We start from the raw sequence: 19,873 nt of genomic DNA, 5'->3' as shown, positions 1-19,873 counted from the left end.
GGCCTCAACCCTGGCTAGAGAGGACATGAAGACATTGGTCAAGGCCCCAGCAACCTTATCTCTTGCTTCACTCAATAACCTGGTGTCCTGCGATGTCCACCTTAATATTCTTTAAGAGACCCAGCGCTTCCTCCTTTTTTAATTTCAAAATGCCCTTGCAATTTAGTATGCTCCACACTGATCTCCTTGCCATCCATGTCTTTCTCTTTGGTAAATGCTGATGCAAAGTACTCATTTAGGATCTCTTTTATCTTTGAGTATTCCTACCCTCTCCCTAGTTATGCTCTTGCTCATGATCTATGTACAGAATGTCTTGGGATTCTCTTTAATCCTATCTGCCAAGGACTTTTCTGACTCCTCCTGGCTTTCTTAATTCCATTCTTGAGTTGCTTTCTGGCTTATTTATAATCTTCAAGGGCTGCATTTGGTTTTTAGCATCCTGTACTTTACAGATGTTTCCTTTTTCTTCTTAAGTTTATCATCTCTCCCAACATCCAAGGTTCCCTTACCTTGCCATCCTTTTCCTTTCTTCTCACTAGAACATACCTGTCCTGTGCTCTGAGCAGTTGGTCTTTAAACACTTTCCACATGTCAGATCTGGACTTATCCAAAAGCAGCTGCTTCCAATAGCTCTGCTTAGTTCCTGTCTAATACTCACATAATTTGCCCTGCTCCAATGTAATATTCTCTTGTAATCTCCATACTTATCCTTATCTACAACCACCTTAAAACTAAGGTGTTTTGATCACTGTTTAAACACACCCCCCCACAAGTAATATTAGTGAATGTCCTGGCCATGATATTGGTTCCCCTCCATTTACAGTGCAATCAGTCCTGCTTGCACTGGTCACCACTGAGAAGATCCAAAAAGCAGAAAGCCTGCCCCCTGCACCAATTGCTCAGGCACAGTCACCCGTGCTATCATTCTATTCCTGTTCTGAATAGCCCATAGCACTGGGAGTAGCCCAGAGATGACCAGGGAGGATTGATAAGAGAACACTTCTTGCTGTAGTCACTGGGATCTCATGCTTTCCTTACTGATGAATCGAGGAACAACCGATTCTGGTGCTGAAGGGAATCATGAATCAAGATCAGAACTGTACATCAGGTGTAGACCTGCACCATTCCAAGTCTCAGATCTGTACTTTCATGCTTGGGCTTCTCTACGCAACCGCAGTTCCACCGCAGTCTAACTCCGACAGCACCAGTGACCCAGGTTCAGTTCTGCTGCTGTAAGTTCTCCCTGTGACCGCATCCTGTCCGGTTTTCTCCCACATCCCACGGACGTACGTGCTAGTAGGTAAATTGGGTCGTGTGGGCCTGTTGGGTTGGAAGGGCCAGAGGGGCTGGTTTCTGTGCTGTGTTTCTGACTTAAGAAAAGATCTCAGGGTGCGTCCTGTCCCAGGTCAGACGAGGCTGTTCAGGCTTCATAACAGGAGCTTGGATCAATGAACAACAGGGTAAAGTCATTGTACGTGAAGATTAGGGAGGCACAGTGCCTCACAGCTCCTGCGAGGCAAGATCAGGCATGACCTCAGGTGCTCTCCCCTGTGGAGTTTACATGCTTCTCCAGGGATCCATATGGCAGTTCCCAATTCCTCCCACATCCTGGTTCTGCTGGTAGGTGAAACAACTACTGAAAGCCACAGTGAGTCAAACTGCCTTTTACTGTGTCGTTGTAAGACCCTGGCCTCATTAGAAGGAACTGTCTGGACTTGCTTCTTGCAGCTGTGTTTTCAAACACAGGAAGGAATAATTCTTAAACCTTTAAACGTGTTAATGGAGTGACAACTGGGAATGAAAATAACCCAGATATTACCGTTTCAGTACACTTAATCAGAGGTCTCATTAATAAAAACTTTAGCTAAACAGCAGAATCTTGGCATTCCATGCTCCATCCAAGAATAATATTCCATTCAGCCTCAGACAGGAAGGTTTTGGCAAGACCTACATACAAGGCTTCCTCCATGTGCTCCAGTACGATGTGCGAGTCAGTAGCTTAATTGGCCACTGTAACTTGCCCCTTTTGTGTGGCAGAACCTCAGGAGAGTTCATGAGAATACAGAGAGACCAGGCTCCAGCAGACAAAAAGCAGCTGGTGAATGGGATTGTTCTGTAAACTGACACAGATCGGATGGGCCAAATGGCCTCCTTTACATGCAACACAAATCAATGACCATCTCCCCCAACTTGACTCTGTCTACAATTCCTGTTGCCACAAACATAATTAAGGACTCTTCCCATCCTGGTCATTCTTTCTTCTCCTCCCCTTTGGGCAGAAGATACAAAAGCCAGAGAGCATGGACTATCAGGGTCCAGGACAGCTTCTGTTATCAATGGAGCTCTCATACACCAAATGATGAACTCTTCATCTCCCAACCTACCTCACTGTGGCCCTTGCATTGTTGATGCTGTAACTGTAACACCATACATTGCATTCTGAGTTTAGAGACATTATCTTTATTTCTCACATGTACATTGAAACATCACCTTACGTTCTCCGTATTTATTGCTTATTTATTTATTATTAACTCTTTCTTTTTGCATTTGCACAGATTGTTGTCTTTTGTACATGGGTTGAACACCCAAGATGATCTTTCATTGATTCTATTATAGTTATTATTCTATTATGGATTTATTTGTATGTCTGCAAGAATATGAATCTCAGGGCTGTACATGGTGACATTTATGTACTTTGATAATAAATTTACTTTCAACTTTGAACATCAAAATATACATTGAAATGTGTCTTTTGCGTCAATGACTCACACACTGCGTGAATGTGCTGGGGGCAGCTCACAAGTGTCCCCACACTTCCTGCACCAACATAGCATGCCCACAATTTATAGACCCTAATGAGCTGTCCTTCGGATTGTGAGAGGAAACCAGAGCACCCAGAGGAAATATACGCAGAGAATGTACAGATAGCAGCGGGAATTGAGCCCGGATCCGTGAAATGGAACCCCATTCCGTTTTCCTTTTGCTACCTCGCTGTGGTTACAAGATGGTGAGGTGGAGATACGCCTCTACCAGAGGAGGTGTAAGGCACTCCTTCCCTCTGCTAACCTGCAAGTCACCCTGGGCAAGGTGTAGCACATGCATAGCCCCCCAATCAGGGTCACTGAAGCCATGGGAGCAGGTCGTATGAGCAGCCGGTGCAGATCACAAGTCCTGGTTTTGCGACCTCTGACCCCAGGCAGACAATCTCTGAAGAGTATTGATAATGGCTGGGGTCATCCGTCTTGTAAAGACACTGCCCAGAAGAAGGCATGGCAAACCACTTCTGTAGAAAAAAAATTACCAAGAACAATCATGGTCTTGGAAAGACAATGATCGTCCACGTCATAACTATATATAATGAACAAATGATATGGTTATGTATGGCATGATTTGTGTGGATGACAAACCAACCATAGGTTTTCACTGTATCTCAGTACATGTGTTAATAATAAACTAATAATAATAAAATAATAGATTACATAGAAGCAGAGTACCCACATCATCTCTGCCGTGCAATTGTTGCTTTTTCCACTGTCCAAAATGAAAACAGCCATAGAAGTGACTGCTGAACAACTGACAGAAATTCCACTGCCTGTTTACTTAAAATACTTTGCTGCTCTCAGAATAATTTGCTTGTTCCCAGATGAATAAAACAAAAACTTTTAATCTTTTCCAGAAGATGTTAAACCTGCGTTCCGTCCGCTTTTCTCTCTGCTGCCAATCTGAAATCCCACGGCAATCAGCAAGCGTCATAAATCTCACGTGACCAGAGGGGAAGAAGTCAGAAGACACACAAGGATGCACATCACTGGCTTCCTCGAGACAAGTTGATACATCGAGGAAGGAGTTGTGTCCGAAAAGTAAAGCAGCCCAAGGGGGCCCATCCTCTGTGCCGTTTTCAACCAAGGGCCAAGGAAGAAAAACTTACGTTGGCATGCCTTCTTTGTGATTGCATCAAAGTGACAAATTTCTAGGGATGTATTGTGGAAAGCATTCTAACAGGATTGCAAGGGGCTACAAAGGTTGTAGACTCACCCAGCTCCATCAAGGGCACAACTCTCTCCACTACCAAGAACATCTTCAAGAAGGCAGTGGCATCCATCAATAAAGACCCTCACCACCCGGACCATGCCGTCTTCTTGTTACTATCATCAGGGAGGAGGTACAGGAGCCTGAAGACCCGTACTCAACGTCCTAGAACCAGCTTCTTCCCCTCCACCATCATATTTCTGAATGGTCAGTGAACACTACCTCATTATTTGTCATTACACTATTTATCTATTCATGTTAGTAACTTATGTTTAAGCCCTGCAATGTACTGCAGCTGCAAAACAAATTTCATGCTCCCCGGAACAATGTCAACACTGACTGTAGCTGATGAGTGGAGTTCATGAGAACAGAAGAGATAAAGAGGAAAAAAACCTATGGTTTTCATGTCAGCTCCACCATTTATTGGGATCACACCTGATCTTCCGTTATTGAGGCACGACCTTCATATTCTTTGAATTCCCAGAACCGAGGTTCTGAATGAACAGAGGCTGAGCCTTCCTATTCTACGCAGTAGACAATCTGGGATCCAGCACCACCTGGGTAAAGAGATCTCTTCATTTATTTACTAAAGAGCTAGCCCCTGTTTTCCAGCTGTTTCCCTGGTTCTAGACTCCTCAGTGAGGGGAATCATCCACTTTGTAACAAGCCTGTCAAGGGCCTGTAAGAAGTTTGGAAGTATTGATGCATCTATGAAAGACAGGTCCCAGCTGCTTCTGCAAACTTCCTCACTGCTTGGAGTTTCGAGGACATGGCATAGCTATTCTTACAAGGCCACTCTACTTCCTGGTGAAACTGCAAGGTCTCCTAGAAGTGACGTCATGCAGCTGCTGATAACGTCACTGCAATTCCAAGCCTCGCCTGCTAAGAGCCGGTACAACATGGCATGCTCCCAGCAGCACTGTGAGAATGACATCCCTGCAGCTTAACACTGGGATTTATCCACCAAAATCTCTTTCTATGAAGAGGCAGTGGGGAATTCCCTGTTGCACACTTCCCAGTTTTGACAGACAGCCGAAGGCCAAAGCTGGACATTTGTAGCAGTGATCCCTCAGCTGTTGAAAAGTGATCCCTAGCATTATCAGGGAACCACCTGCTCCAACGGGCACACTGTCCAGTCACGTGAACAACTGTCCTTCCTCAGACAAGCGGGTAGAGTGCCTAAAAGTCCCAGGCAGGACGCAGACTTTTCACCAGCCACAATAATGAGAAATGCTTGCACCATGTAAGACTCCCAGATGGTTAATTTCCCGGTTGAGTCTGTGGTAAAGAAAGCAAATGCAATTTTGGCATTTATTTCAAAGGGAATAGAATATAAAAGCAAGGAGATAATGCTGAGGCTTTATAAGATACTAGTCAGGCCACAATTGGAGTATTGTCGACACTTTTGGGCCCCATATGTGAGAAAGGATGTCCAGAGGAGGTTCACGAGGATGATTTCGGGAATGTAGGGGTTAACATATGAGGAGCATTTGGCAGCTTTGGGCCTGTACTCGCTGGAATTTAGAAGAATGCGTGGAGAGCTCATTGAAACCTACCGAATGTTGAAAGGGATACATAAGGTGGAGGTGGAGAGGAGGTTTCTCTGGTGGGGGTCTCCAAAACTAGAGGACAAAATTGAGGGGTGACCTTTCAGAACTGAGGTATGGAGAATTTTTTTTTACCCAGAGAGTAGTGAATCTGTGGAATGCTCTGCCACAGACTGCAGTGGAGGCCAAGTCCATGAGTATATTTAAAGTGGTTGATGGTTACTGATTGGTCAAGGCTTCAAATGATATGGCGAGAAGGCAAGTGTCTGGGGTTGAGTGGGATCCGGGGTCAGCCATGATGGAATGGTGGAGCAGACTCAATGGGCTGAATGGCCTAATTCTGCTCCTAAGTCCTGTGCTGGTCTTCCACAAACTTGAGATGTCACAAGAAGCAGAATCAGGTTCATCATCACTGACATACGCCGTGAAGTTTGTTGTTTTGTGGTAGCAGTACCGTGCAAAACAAAAAATTACTAAGTACCATTAAAAATTAAACAGTGCGAAACAGGAACAGTGAGGTAGCGTTCATGGGTTCATGGACTGTTCAGAAATCTGATGGCAGTGGGGAAGAAGATGTTCTTAAAACATTGAGTATGGGTCTTCAAACTCCTGTACCTCCTCCCTGATGTTAGTGATGAAAATTACTATGGAGCTCGGTTGTAGTTAGGCTTGTAGTCCAGAAACAGCAACAATATAATCATGATATCTGTAGTTGGTACAATATAGAGACCTGTGGCCTTGACCATAAGCATATCTAGTCAGACTCACTGTCCTACTGTTTCTCCTTAAACCCTACAGCTTTCACTCCGAGTACCCACTCAAAGCCCCACAGAGAGCAATAAATGAAGCAGGGGGATCAGGGGTTCCCAATGCACGGTTTTGCCCATACTTCCACGCCCCAACCTCTGGCTGCTTCTCTCCTCCAGTTGTTAACTTGCATTGTCTAAATTCCATTAAGCTTCCTCCAGACCTCCCCCTCTCCATGGAAAACAACCCCGGCTTTCGGGAATCAGCACCCTAATTCATAAGGACACAGGTAGAGTCAAGGGGAGGCCACTCAGTCACTGTGGATCTTTCAGCTCAGCACCACATTCCTGCACTAACCCCTTCAATTCCCTCAATGCCGAAGGAATCCATTAACTTCCATGTTGAATGGACTTAGTGACCAAGCCTTGGTTAGGAATTGAAGATGGACTGCCCCAGGGTAAGATTCACTACCCCCTGATCCCTTTCATCTGGAATGAAATCATTTCTGTGATGAACAGAGCACCGACACATCCATCCCATGGTGGTGTCTCCAACGCTCTGCGCATCTGTACACTCCAGTCTCAAAAACTTGCAGTACAAAATCAAGCCCTTCAGCCCATTCCAATATCAAAATCCTTCATGGAAATATTTGTGCCAGATTTCAACCCTGCAGTCTTGAACCCAGTAATTCTGTTTTTGCCTTTGACGAACCTAAGTCTCTGACCAGGTCATCTAACTCAGACTGAGTTATCACAAGAGGGTGACTGGACATGAAGGGTTCCACATCTGTATCAGTGTCAGTATCGTTTTGCATTCCTGGCTTGAGCATCATCTTCTAAAACCTGTCCTGCCATGCAGCATGGACGAGGGGGAAAACTTTTCCGCTTACGTTGTGGGCAATGTTTTAATTGACTTGAAATAACAAATATAGACAATTTCAAAAAATGGTGTGTGATAGGGAAATTTCATGGTGATTTTCATGATCAGCAGCCCAAAATTCAAAAGTGACCAAGGGGAGCAAAATCTTTTGTTGTGCAGTGTAATCGCATTAATAACACTTAATCCATACCTTCTAACCTCCAGTGATTCAATCACTGGTCAAGATGCTATTTAAATGTTGTAAAAGTTTCTGTTTCCACAGCCCTTCAGGCAGTGCATTTCACCACCAGCTATCTACTGGGTGGAAAAGATTCTTCATCATATCCCCTCTATACCTCCTAATCCAGAACCTAAACTTTCTTATGTAGTTTTTGACACCTCTACTGTGGAATGGGTGGTGGGGAGGAGATGCATCTCAAACAAAGGAGGGGTAAGGTGCTTCTTCTCTCTGCTAGCCTGCAGGTCACCCTTTGGCAAGGTGTAGCACCTGCTTAGTCCCCCAGTCAGGGTCATGTGAAGCCACGGGAGCAGGTGCTGGATGGTCATATGAGCAGCTGGTGCACGTCACAATTCCTGGTCATCTGACCACTGACGCCAGGCAGACAATCTCTGAAGAGTACTGATAATGGCTGGGGTCACCCGTCTTGTAAAGACACTGCCCAGAAGGCAACGGCAAACCACTTCTGTAGAAGGATTTGCCAGGAATAATCAAGGTTGTGGAAAGACCATGACCACCCACGTCATTCAGCATGACACATAACAAATGAATTTTGGAATAAAACAGAAGTTTTCTACTGTCTATCTTGTATGCACCGGTATACCTCCTCTGTTCCAAAGGGAAAAACCCAGTCTATTGAAACTCTTCCCATAAGTGAAACAATCCATCCCAGACACCATGCTTGTGATTCCCCTCTGCATCCTCTCCAGGGTAATTGAATCTTTTTTTAGTGTGCTACCAGAAATGTACACAGCACTCCCGGTCTAATCAATGTCTTGCAGTGCTGAACCGTAGCCTCCTTGCTCTTCCATTGTACCTCCCAGCTATTGAAGGGAAGTTACCCCATGCCACCTCATTAGCAGTGCGATCACTTGAGTTGAGTATGATCTCCTCCTATGGGATTGTCCCCAAGATGTTAGGATGGATTGCCTTCATGGAGGAGCATGACTTTGTTTAACATGGGGAGGTTGATGCACTGGCAGCTACCATACGTTCCTTGACAGATTGGGGTCAGGGCCCTGTGGCATTGAATACAAAATATGACTGCCTTCACTTCTGCAGCCTTTCTCCACCTTCACTGCCATTGTGATGTGTCAGCTCCACCACTGAACTTCTCTTGGATCGGTCTTTGTCTGGACTTTACTGCCATGGGTGACCCTACCAGGAGCTAAGCACCAGATGGCTAAACTCCAGACGGCATCACTCTTAGGATCTCAGGAACTCACAAGCTTCTCCACCACGACAATTCTTGGAAAGTGCTATCTTATTAACTGCCTTCCAAAAGGTTCTTTGGACTGATACACCAAGAATCCTCTGTAGCTCATTACTGCACTGTTTGCCTTCTCAATCTTCCCACCCAAATGCATCAATGCTGGATGGGGGTTTTATATTGTCCAGAACAGATGGAAGTACTTGCATCTTCAGGATAACACTTTGGGATCTTTTACGTCAGCCTGACAGAGGTTTTAATCTTGCATCCATGACCCTTCAGCATACGTACTGGTGCTGCACAAACCTGGATCATATGCTGCAATCTCTAGAACGGGATTTAAAGCAGAAGCTGCTCTTGAAGTAATTCCCACTCAGGCACACAGTCTGAAAGATAGTTGCATTACAGGCAGGGAGTTAACTTGCTGGCCAGCTGATAATGATTAGTTTGTTTATTGCAACTGGCACTACTACTGAGGTAGGAGAGATATTAACCACTATGAACCATCCATTTGGTAACTCCTTCCACAGAGGCAAAAAACTGTTATAGACAGCAGATTGGAACTTCGTGGGCTGAGTGATGAATTTGAGTCTTATCACTGCCAGTCACACCAGATTCTTAAACAAAACAGATATGTTGGCTTTTGTTGACTTGGCTGCTTATGATGACATTACAGGAGAGGATAACTTACATTTATTATTACAGTGGACACCAGTTAATTGGGCCATCGGTTAGTTGGGGCAGTCACTTATTTAGGCCTAGTCTTTTTAAGAACAAAATTAAATCAAGAAAATAGCTAGGATTCCCTTTGTTTATTTGGGACACCCTGCTGATTAATTGGGATAGGAGACTGTTGCAGAACAGTTTCTAACTAGCATCAGTTGTGTATGTTTGTGCTCAAATAGCAGCGATATTTGTCAGTGACATTTGGTGAGAAATAAGCAGTAAGACAATTTAGAACTGTTTTGCTCACTGCAGTTTCAAGCATTCAGCCTTGGGGATGTCAGAAATGGCCAGGAATGTAAGTAAAATGATTTCACTACTTCAACAAGTTAGGACTACAAGAAATTTGAAGGCATCAACAATCATTTTGAATGTTACAATGATAATGAAGATTTGGAGGATGCAATCATCAAAAGAATGAAGGCAGTCCATTATCTGCACTAGGTGTCTGCACTGATTTTGTTCATTTACAGTCAATCAAAAGACCATGTCAGTGTACACTGGATGAATTCTTCAGTAGCTAACAATTAGGAACTAATACACAGTTTTATATACTGGAGCAACATTAGTAGTGTTCCAATTTGTTCTGCATTTCATTTAAATACATAATTTGTTACTTAGTTAAATTATTGTCTTTTTATATACCTTTTAAAACTATTTCCATGAAACTTCAGCTCACTGGGGCAGCCACTTAATTGGGCCAAAATGTACTGGTCCCAACGTGTCCCAATTAGCCAGAATTGATTGTATAATCTTTAACTGTGTCCCTCCTGATATTCATTCCAAAACCCACTGAAGTTGCCAATTTAGAACAGCAAATCTGTCAAATATTGTTCTTGTTCCATGAGCAGAGAGAGGGTGTGAGGTCATGTTCATGTGAAGCCAATGCTTAGTCAGCTCAATATTGTCTTTGCTGGATATTTGGAAACTGCCTGCCAGCTGTCCATCCAACCCTGGAGTGCATCTGCCCATCATTCTCCACAAGAATACAGCAGTTAACTGACATGGCAGCCTCTTAACGTTTCATAATGCAAGAAAATTCATTTCCTCAAAGTGATTTTGGAACTGTTGATTTCAAACATTTTGTTTTGCCTCTGGTGAAAATAAAAATAAAGAGTTTTGTTTCATGAGCACAGGAACTTTTTCACTAACTTATTCCTTCTGGGGTTGAAAGAAGCCACAAATAACAGATTCAGACTCCGGTCAGCATTGGAAGAATGTAAGCATGCACCAAGAGATATTAGTAAGAAAGAGACTTGTAACTTTGAAAAACACAAGAAATTCTGCAGGTTTATTCTTCTCCATAGACGCTGCCTGACCTGCTGAGTTTCTCCAGCATTTTGTAACTTGCAAGATCACCTCAAGGAGTGGAAAGGGTAACAGGCAGCAAAAGGCTAAGGAGATGTTGGCAAAAGTGCTGGCAGAAACAACTTGGACCTGGGGGAGGGGCAATGTGGGACATAGGATAGTCTTCGGAAGCCAGCCAATCAGGCAGAGTGCTCACACTACAGTGCCACTGCCAGCATGATGTGCCCATTACCCCAGTGCCTGGCTCCAACCCTTGGCTTGTCAGTACCCTCCTTCCCAGGCCTGGCACCCCCTCCATACCAACCTACATACTCAAAACCCCACTCCAACTAACCCTCTCTACTCACCCCAGGCTTGGCACACCCTACATACTAACCCATCCACTCAAACGGACCTTCTCTACCCTTTCCAGGCTGGGCATTCACCTCCATACCAAACCATACCAACTCCCTTCCTAGGTATGGCGACTCCTCTGTACCAACCCACACAGCCCGCCTGCACCAACCCACTCAACCCTCTGATTAATTCCTCTCTACCCTCTGCAGGGTAGACTGGCACCACCCGCGGGGTCTGGGACCCTCACCTCTCTCCGTACCTGCATCGCACGCTCCCTTCTGGATGAGGATGACTGGCAGCGCGTTGGACGCCTGCTGCCCTCGACTGGCCGCCTTCAGGCTGCAGATGTTGCGGTAAGTGCGCCCGTCACTGCCGCACACCGGCTCCTCTTGCCTGCAGGCGCAAATGCCCTTCTTGCGCTTGGCACCGGCGAACACACAGTGGAAGCCCTCGGCGCACACACCGTGCCGCCCGCCGCAGCTCTCGCCCTCGGCCGCCGCGCACACCCAGCAGCAGCCGCACGAATCCTTCACCCGGCCCTGGGTGCAGTTCACCAGCAGCGCTGAGCACCGGGACGGCTGGCACACGTCCGGGCACGGCTTGCCACTCACTGCCGCCAGACAGCAGAGGCACAGCAGGATTCCGGCGCGCAGCATTTTCTCGGTCCGAGCCGCGGTCGTCCGGCGGTGGGAGCTGGGAGCTGGTGTGCGAGGGAGGGTGGTAAACGCTGCAGACCTCGGGTGCCCTTGCGCGGTGCGCAACCTTTGCCAATGCGTTAACTCACAGCCCCTGTCTGTGTTGCTGATGTTAACGCACTGCCCCCTCTCCGCTGTCCAAAATGCGTCAACACAGTATGGCTCGCTCCGGCTCCCCACTCCCAGCCCCTGGCGCCTCGCTGCAGTTTGTAAGCTGCGGGAATGCACCGGAGCCAATGAACTCCGTGCCAAAAATCCTCTGCGCACCAGCTATTGGATCTCTGCGTCAAGTGGACCCTGGAGATTAAATTAACCCTTGAAAAGGTTATCTGGCTGTCCGCATTGGTTCGGCCGATGAAGAATAATCACGAGTCCTTTTGAAGGTTAGTTGGCCAGCCTAATGCTCTTAAGGGAATGTCACCGTCACACTTGTGCAAAGGGCAGACGCGAACTGCAGAAATCCCAATGCACCATTTATATGAGAAACAGGGGTAGGCTATTCGGCCCCTCACGATTGACAGTTCGGCCCACTTCCATCAGTGTGACTATAGCGGCTGCAGCCGGTCCCGAACTTGCGAAGAACGTTCCGCCGTGGCGCAGCTGGTGGTCTCGCCGCCTCACAGAGCCAGATACCCGGGTTCAATCCCAACCCCCGGCACGTTCTCCCTCGGATCCCTTTGATAGATTGGAGCCATAGGGAGGTAGTCCCCGCTAGGTTGCAGGAGGCAGGTAACTGGGTGAGTGTCAGAGGAAGGAAAGGAAATGGGCAGGCGCTGCAGAGTCTCCCTGTGGCTGTCCCCCTCAATTCCGATACTGTTGGCGGGGACAACCTACGAAGAGGGAGCCGCAGTGACCGGGTCTCTGGCACTGTGTCGGGTGCTGTGGCTCAGTAGAGGTGATGAGGGAGACTCCAAAGAAAGAGGAAAAGAGGCGAGGTTCAATGGGCGCGATAGAGTCACCCTGATAGTATGTTGCTTCCTAGGTGCCAGGCTCGGGGATGTCTCGGATCGGGTCCATTGCATTCTCAAAGGGGGAGAGTGAGCAGCCAGATGTCTTGGTACATCTTGAGACCAATGGCACAGGTAGAAAAGGTGAGGGGGTCCTGCAAATATATTTTAGAAAGCTGAAAAACAAGCCCTCAAGGGTAGTAATCTCGTGACTGCTGACCGTGCCATGCGCCTGTGAGGGTAAGAATAGGTTGAATCGGCAAATGGATGCGTGGCCGAGGAACTGACACAGGAGGGTGGAGGTTCAGATTTATGGATCATTGAGATTTCTATTGGAGAAGGTACGACCTATACAAAAGGGATGGGCTACACCTGAACCCGAGGGGGACAAATATCCTCGCGGCCAGATTTGCTAGAGTTGTTCTAGAGGGTTGAAACTAGTTTGGCACGGGGACGGGAACCGGAGTGATAGTGCAGGAAATTAGGTAGATAGTTTACAGACAGAAGTGTGTAGTGAGACTGCTAGCAAGGAGAGGCTGATGATAGGGCAAGATTGCAGTTAACAGTAAGAGTTGCAATGTAAAAGGCGATCAAACTCGGGGAAAGGTGAATACCGGACTGAAGGTGTTAGTATGAATGCGCGCTGTATACGCAATATGGCGCAGTTACTTACAGCACAATTACAGATCGGCATTTATGACGGGCAAGCAGAGGAGTGGCGTGGCTCTGTTGGAAAAAAATTAAATCAGATCATTAGAAAGAGCTGACATAGGATCTGAAGGTTGTGGGCAGAACCAAGTAACTGCAAGGGTAAAAAGACCTTGTAAATTGGTGTTATATACAGACCCCAAACAGCGGGAAAGATGTGGCCTACAAATTACAATCCAAAATAGAAAATACATGCTAAAATGATCCATGAGCTGGATCCCAAGAGGAAGAATTTCCGGAATGCCTACAAGATGGCTTTTTAGAGCAGCTCCTGGTTGAGCCCGCTAGGGGATCAGCTATTCTGGATTGGGTGGTGTGCAATGAGCCAGAATTTATTAGAGAGCTCAAGGTAAAGGAACCCATAGGAGAAAAGTAATCATTTCATAGAATTCACCCTGCAATTCAAGAAGGAGAAGACGAGGTCAGCTATATCAGTAGTACAGTTGAGTAAATAGAATTACAGATGGACTAGAGAGGAGTTGGCCAAAATTGATTGGAAAAGAACACTGGCAGGGATGACAACATGGCTGGAATTTCTGGGAGCAATTCAGAAGGCACAGGATATATACATCACAATGGGGAAGAAATATTCTGAAGGCAGGATGTGCAACCATGACTGATAAAGGAAGTCAAAGCCAGCATAAAAGCCAAAGAGAGGGCATATAATAGAGCAGAAATAGTGGGAGGCTAGAGGGCTGAAGGCTGAAGTTTGAGAGTGTCAGGAGGCAGAAGTGTGTGAAATTGCCATTACTAGGGAGAAGTTATTGGGAAAGTGAAAAGTCTGAAGGTAGATAAGTCACCTGAACCAAATGGTAAACACCCCAGTGTTCTGAAGGTGTTGGCTGAGGGATTGTAGAGACACTAGTAATGATCCTTCAAGAATCAATTGATTCTGGCATGGTTCTGGAGGAATGGAAAATTACAAATGTCATACCACTCTTCAAGAAGGGAGAAAGGCAGAAGAAAGAAAATTATAGGCCAGTTACTCTGACTTCAGTAGTTGGGAAGATATTGGAGTCAATTGTTAAGGATGTGGTTTCAGGGTACTTGGAGGCACATGATAAAACAGGCCATAGTCAACATGGTTTCCTTAAGGGAAAAACTTGTCTGACAAATCTGAATTCTTTGAAGAAATAACAAGCAGGATTGACAAAGGAGAATTGGTAGATGTTGGATTTTTAGAAGGCCTTTGACAAGGTGCACACATGAGGCTGCTTAATATATTACATGGTATTACAGGAGAGATACTAACAAGGATAAAACAATAACAAACAAGAGAAGATCTGCAGATGCTGAAAATGTCACAACCACAGATTTGGTGGTGCAGTAGATACGGCAATTGCGCTTGTGAATTTGCATGTGTTGGGTAATTATTATTTAATCGCGATAGTATTTAACTCCATTCTTGTTGACGTAGTGCTTGTCGAGACTTGGACAGAGCACAGCAATGCTTCGCTGCTGCTTTGCATTCAGTCTTCCCTGAGATATTGGACTTTCAAATCAACTGACTCGGAAGACCAGCGGTATTCGTTTAATGTTGAGATGTTCTTTTCAGCCGCAGTGTAGGCTTCCTTTTCCTTTGAGAGTTTTAGTTAATGGCCCTGTTTGGCCTAGCGTTTATTGTTTTATTTTCCCTTTAACACTGTTCATATTAAAGTCTGTGAACTAGCGACCTGCTTCAGTGTCTCTCACTCCGCACTTGGACCGTATCGTGGTGACAGCAAGTCTCGACAACCAAGGATGGACCCAGCAGAGAGAGAGCAGCTGAACTTGGCCATGAGATTCATTGGTCAGGTAGGAGACAAGCTACAGGCAATGGAATCTGTTCTCAGTGAAGTTATGGAGGCAATGAGGCAGATAACCTTGTGCCGACAAGCCCGTCTGGCTTGACATCCGGGAATTCAACAGACTCAGGAGTTTATAAAGAGACAATTTTGGTGGACATCTGTGTCCCAGGATGCCCATGAATTTGTATCTGCCTGTCCCACCTGCACTCGGAACGAGACATCACACCAGCGTCCTACGGGTCTGTTATGTCCACCGCCTGTGCCCCACCGCTGGAGGCCAGGCAGCTTCTCTGGATAAGAGTACAGTTGATGTTTTGGGCTGAGGCCCTTCAGCAGTCCTGCTGAAGATTCTCAGTCTGAAAAATTGACTGTACTCTTCTCCATAGATGGATAAACAGTGGCTGATTAGCAGAAGGCAAAGAGTGGGGAAAAGGGACCTTTGTCTGGTTAGCTGCTGGTGAATAGTGGTAGTCCACTGGAGTCTGTGTTGGGACTGCTTCTTTTTGCATTATATGTCAATGACTTGGATGATGGAATTGATGGGTTTGTCGCCAATTTTGTGGTTGATACAAAGATAGGTGGAGGGGCAGGTAGTTCTGAGGAAGCAGAGAGGCGACAGAAGGACTTTGACAGATCAGGAGAATGGGCAAAGAAATAACAGACTACAGTGTTGGGAAGTCTATTGTCATGCACTTCCTACGAAGAAATAAAAGGGTAGACCATTTTCTAAATGGAGAGAAAATTCAAAAATCTGACATGCAAAGGGACTGGGAGCCCTTGTGCAGGATTCCCCACAGGTTAACTTGCAGGTTGAGTCAGTGGTGAGGAAGGCAAATGCATTGTAGCATTCATTTTGAGAGGACTAGAATATAAAAGCAAAGATGTATTGTTGAGGCTTTATAAAGCACTGGTGAGGCCTCACTTGGAGTATTGGGAGCAGTTTTGGGCCCCTCATCTGAAAAAGGATATGCTGACATTGGAAAAGGTTCAAAGGGGGTTCACAAAAATGATTCTGGGATTGAAGGGCTTGTCAGATGGCCTAATTGTGTTCCTGTGTCTTTTGGTCTTATGTTCCCTGAGTGCTTCTCCCGGCTGCTACTGTTTCTTCCTACATCTCCACAATTTGTTGGAAACTGTAAGCTAACTCTAGTGTACAGGGCAGGGTTAGAATCCGGTGCAAGTCATGGGACTGTTCAGAGAATAAACAGGATTATTAATGTAGGATAGATGTCTGTAGTCAGCATGGACTAGAGCCATAGAGTCGTACCACATGGAAACAGGCCCTGAGCCTATCTTGTTCATGGCTACTGTGTTGCCCAGTGAGCTTGTCCCAATGGCCTGCTTTTGGCTCAGAGCTCTTTAAACCTCCCCTATCCATGTAGGGGTGCTTCCGTAGATGGCTTTTAGCTTCTGCTGATATGCCCTCCTTTTTGTGCCAGCTCATTGTAAGTATGCACCACCTCTTCCATGAAGAAGCTGTCCCTTTTCAACCTCTTGCCTCTGATCTTAAACGTGTGCCCTCTTGTTTCTCGCAGCCTTTCCTGGGGAAAAAGGCAATGTGCTTCCACCCTTTCTATGCCCCTCATGATCTTATACCCCATGACGTGATCACCCTTTAATCTTCTACATTCCAGGGAAGAAAATTCCAGCCCTTGCAACAGCTTTGTGTAACACAAGCCCTTTGTTGCCTCCTTCTACAGGTCAAAATGAGGAGGCCTTGTTGCTGTTCCTAAATTGGGCATTTGGAGGGCTGTTTAGTAGATTCCGTGGGTACCCTTGGGACTTCTGTTTTATCTCTGGCACTGGCATATTGTGGGTGATCCCTTGGACGTGGATAAGGTAAGGGCAAATCCCGTCGAGAGTGGTCAGCAGACTGGATTTTGGGGGAATAGTTACAAATTAACCTGCTTCCTTGGGGTGGGTCTCAGTACCGGGGGTATTGAGTGGGCTGGTCTGTGTCGAGAAGAATGAGTGCCACCGCTTCGAAACTTGCCAAGTTCTTACAGGGCTCGCCAGTGGCTGAGTGGCTCGACATTCCCATGGCCGAGGAGTTTATAAAGTTCAAATTTCAAAGTACATACAGAATATGTCACCACCTACAATCCTGACATTCGTTTTCTTGTGGGCATTCACAGTAAATGCGAGAACCATTTGGGACTTGAACAGAATTGCTGCACCCAGGGCTGATGAATTGTAAAAATCTCTGGGGATTCGATCACTGAATTAGTTGAGAACAGAGGTGGACAGATTTCTGAGAATCAGAGGATATCGGGACGGTGCAGGAAAATGGGGCCAAGGCTGAAGACCAGCCATGATCTTGATGAAGGACAGAGAAGTTTGAGGGGCCTAAATTCATGTGTGTTTTTTTTATTCCATAGAGAACAAAATAGGGATTGCTTCACAGACATTGGATTAAGCCAAAGAATGAAAAATCATAAACCTGAAAATGATTCCCACTAAACCGAAGTTCAGCTGCTATTTCATCACTCTGCAGACATGAAGCCAACTCTCAGGACCACAGAGGTGGTTCATCGGTAATGATGTCATGGTAAGTCGTTAAAACCACAGCGTGAACTAAATCACTGTAGTCAGAAGGTGAGCTGCTGGGGGAACTCAGCGGACGAAGCAGCAGCTGTGATTAGCGATGGACAGGCGACATTTTGGATCGAGACCCTTCCACTGGACAGAGCAGAGGGGAGATAGCCAATGAGTGGGGAGGGGCGGAGCCAGAGCTGTAAAGCGATAGGTGGATCCGGGTGAAGAGGGAATGACTGGCAGATGGAGTCAGGCGTGGGAGAGGATGATGGGAGGTGACGGGTGGAGGCAACAAAGGGTTGCAGATGGTAGTATCTGATGATGTGATGAGAGACCCAGGTGAGGATTGTTGGACCAAATGCTGGAGTAACCGAGACTGGAATCCAGACATGATGTGAGACTAACATGAGAACGGGGTACTAAACTAGATGCTAGACAACAATCCAAGTAGAGTTGAGGATTGAGCACTGAACCTCCATCCAGGTGCTCCTTAAATATTGAAATCCTGGCACCAAAACATAGCTGCCAATTAGTAGGATGGTCCTGAATCCTTAAAAGGGCCACCCCAGCTATCCACACTCCAGAGGGTTAGAGCGTCGAAACCACAGAAGCTGGCATAGTTGGGTGCGTATCGTAACGATGGGAAAAGGAATCAAATGGAGGAGAGAGGAGGGACAGAGGGGGAGATGGTTATGTGAAATTGGAGAATTCAGAATCGGAATCAGGTTTATTATCACCAGCATGTGACGTGAAATTTGTTAACTTAGCAACAGCAGTTCAATGCAATACATAATATAGAAGAAAAAAAAAACAAAATAAAATAATAATAGTAATAAATAAATACAGTATGCATATATTGAATAAATCAAAAATCATGAAAAAAGCAGAAATAATATAAATATATATATATATAAAATATATATTAAAAAAAGTGAGGTAGTGTCCAAGGGTTCAATGTCCATTTAGGAATCAGATGGCAAAGGTTAAGAAGCTGTTCCTGAATCGCTGAATGTGTGCCTTCAGGCTTCTGTACCTCCTACCTGATGGTAACAGTGAGAAAAGGGCATGCCTTGGGGTGCTGGAGGTCCTTAATAATGGACACTACCTTTCTGAAACACCGCTCCATGAAGATGTCTGCGTACATCTGCGATGGAGCTGACAAAATTTACAACCCTCCGCTGTTTCTTTCGGTCCTGTGCAGTAGCCCCTCCATACCAGACAGTGATGCAGCCTGTCAGAATGCTCTCCACGGTACATTTATAGAGGTTTTTGAATGTATTTTGTTGATGTGCCAAATCTCTTCAGAGTGTTAATGAAGAATAGCCGCTGTCTTGCCTTCTCAATTCAGCGTTCATGTCAACACGCATAAATGCTACAGAAACTCAGCAGGCCAGGCAGCATCGGCGGAAGAAAATGAACAGCTGACCTTTCAGGCCAAGACGTTTCATCAGGACTGGTTCATCTTCCTGGGTACCCTTGTTCATTTTCCCCCACAGATGTTGTCTGACCCATCTAGTTCATCCAGCCATCTTTCCAGCATCTGCAGCCTCTCACAATGTTCATGTTGTCGGGTGTAGACTCCCATAAGTTAGGGTGCTGTGTTCTGCATCTAACTCACTGTGTTGTCATTTTGAGAATAAGATGGAAAAGAAGTCTGTGATTAAAGATTTTGACTTGGTGTGTGCAGGGCCAGATTAAACCAGTGCGGGGCCTGTAGCATATGTTATGAAGGGGCTCTACATTAAAAATATGCACATAAGTATTAACACATAAATTATTTACTTGCATAGTAAAGTAATTCAATTTTTTTCATTTGCTATACAGCCAGATAATACGACAAATGTCTGACACTTCAGTAATAGTATCAATTTCAAATGTCAGAAGTGACAAAACTACAATTTAAAAGTTAAAACAACACACACAAAATGCTGGTGGAACACAGCAGGCCAGGCAGCGTCCTTTCAGGATGCTTCGTCAGATCCCTTCGTCAGGACGTCTCGGCCCGAAATGTCGACAGTGCTTCTCCTTATAGATGCTGCCTGGCCTGCTGTGTTCCACCAGCATTTTGTGTGTGTTGTTCGAATTTCCAGCATCTGCAGATTTCCTCGTGTTTGCAATTTAGAAGTTACATTTTCTAGATTTAGCACGAGTAAATTTGTTGATGATACTGGAAATGTCTATTTCACACAGAAGTTCATGTTCAAT

General features: G+C 45.6%; 1 protein-coding gene and 1 long non-coding RNA gene across 4 annotated transcripts in view; one reads left to right on the top strand and one right to left on the bottom strand.

Moving 5' to 3' along the window:
• Positions 1-11,917, bottom strand: part of LOC140734310 (serine protease HTRA1-like) — a 37,799-nt gene extending 25,882 nt beyond the window's left edge. Inside the window, exon 1 of one of the 2 annotated variants that reach the window (XM_073058106.1) lies at positions 11,244-11,917. In XM_073058106.1, the coding sequence (XP_072914207.1) occupies positions 11,244-11,652 (409 nt within the window). In that variant the 5' untranslated portion in view covers positions 11,653-11,917. The remainder of the gene's footprint in view (positions 1-11,243) is intronic. The other variant, XM_073058113.1, reaches the window with a different exon arrangement.
• A 97-nt stretch (positions 11,918-12,014) lies between these two features.
• Positions 12,015-19,873, top strand: part of LOC140734321 (uncharacterized) — a 32,561-nt gene continuing 24,702 nt past the window's right edge. For both annotated transcript variants that reach the window (XR_012100523.1, XR_012100517.1), the window contains exons 1-3: positions 12,015-12,074; positions 16,834-16,972; positions 17,512-17,681. This is a non-coding gene — a long non-coding RNA (uncharacterized lncRNA). The remainder of the gene's footprint in view (positions 12,075-16,833; positions 16,973-17,511; positions 17,682-19,873) is intronic.

This window comes from Hemitrygon akajei, chromosome 1, assembly GCF_048418815.1.
Source record: "Hemitrygon akajei chromosome 1, sHemAka1.3, whole genome shotgun sequence".
Lineage (NCBI taxonomy): Eukaryota > Metazoa > Chordata > Chondrichthyes > Myliobatiformes > Dasyatidae > Hemitrygon > Hemitrygon akajei.
This window is presented reverse-complemented; position numbering and strand designations above follow the sequence as displayed.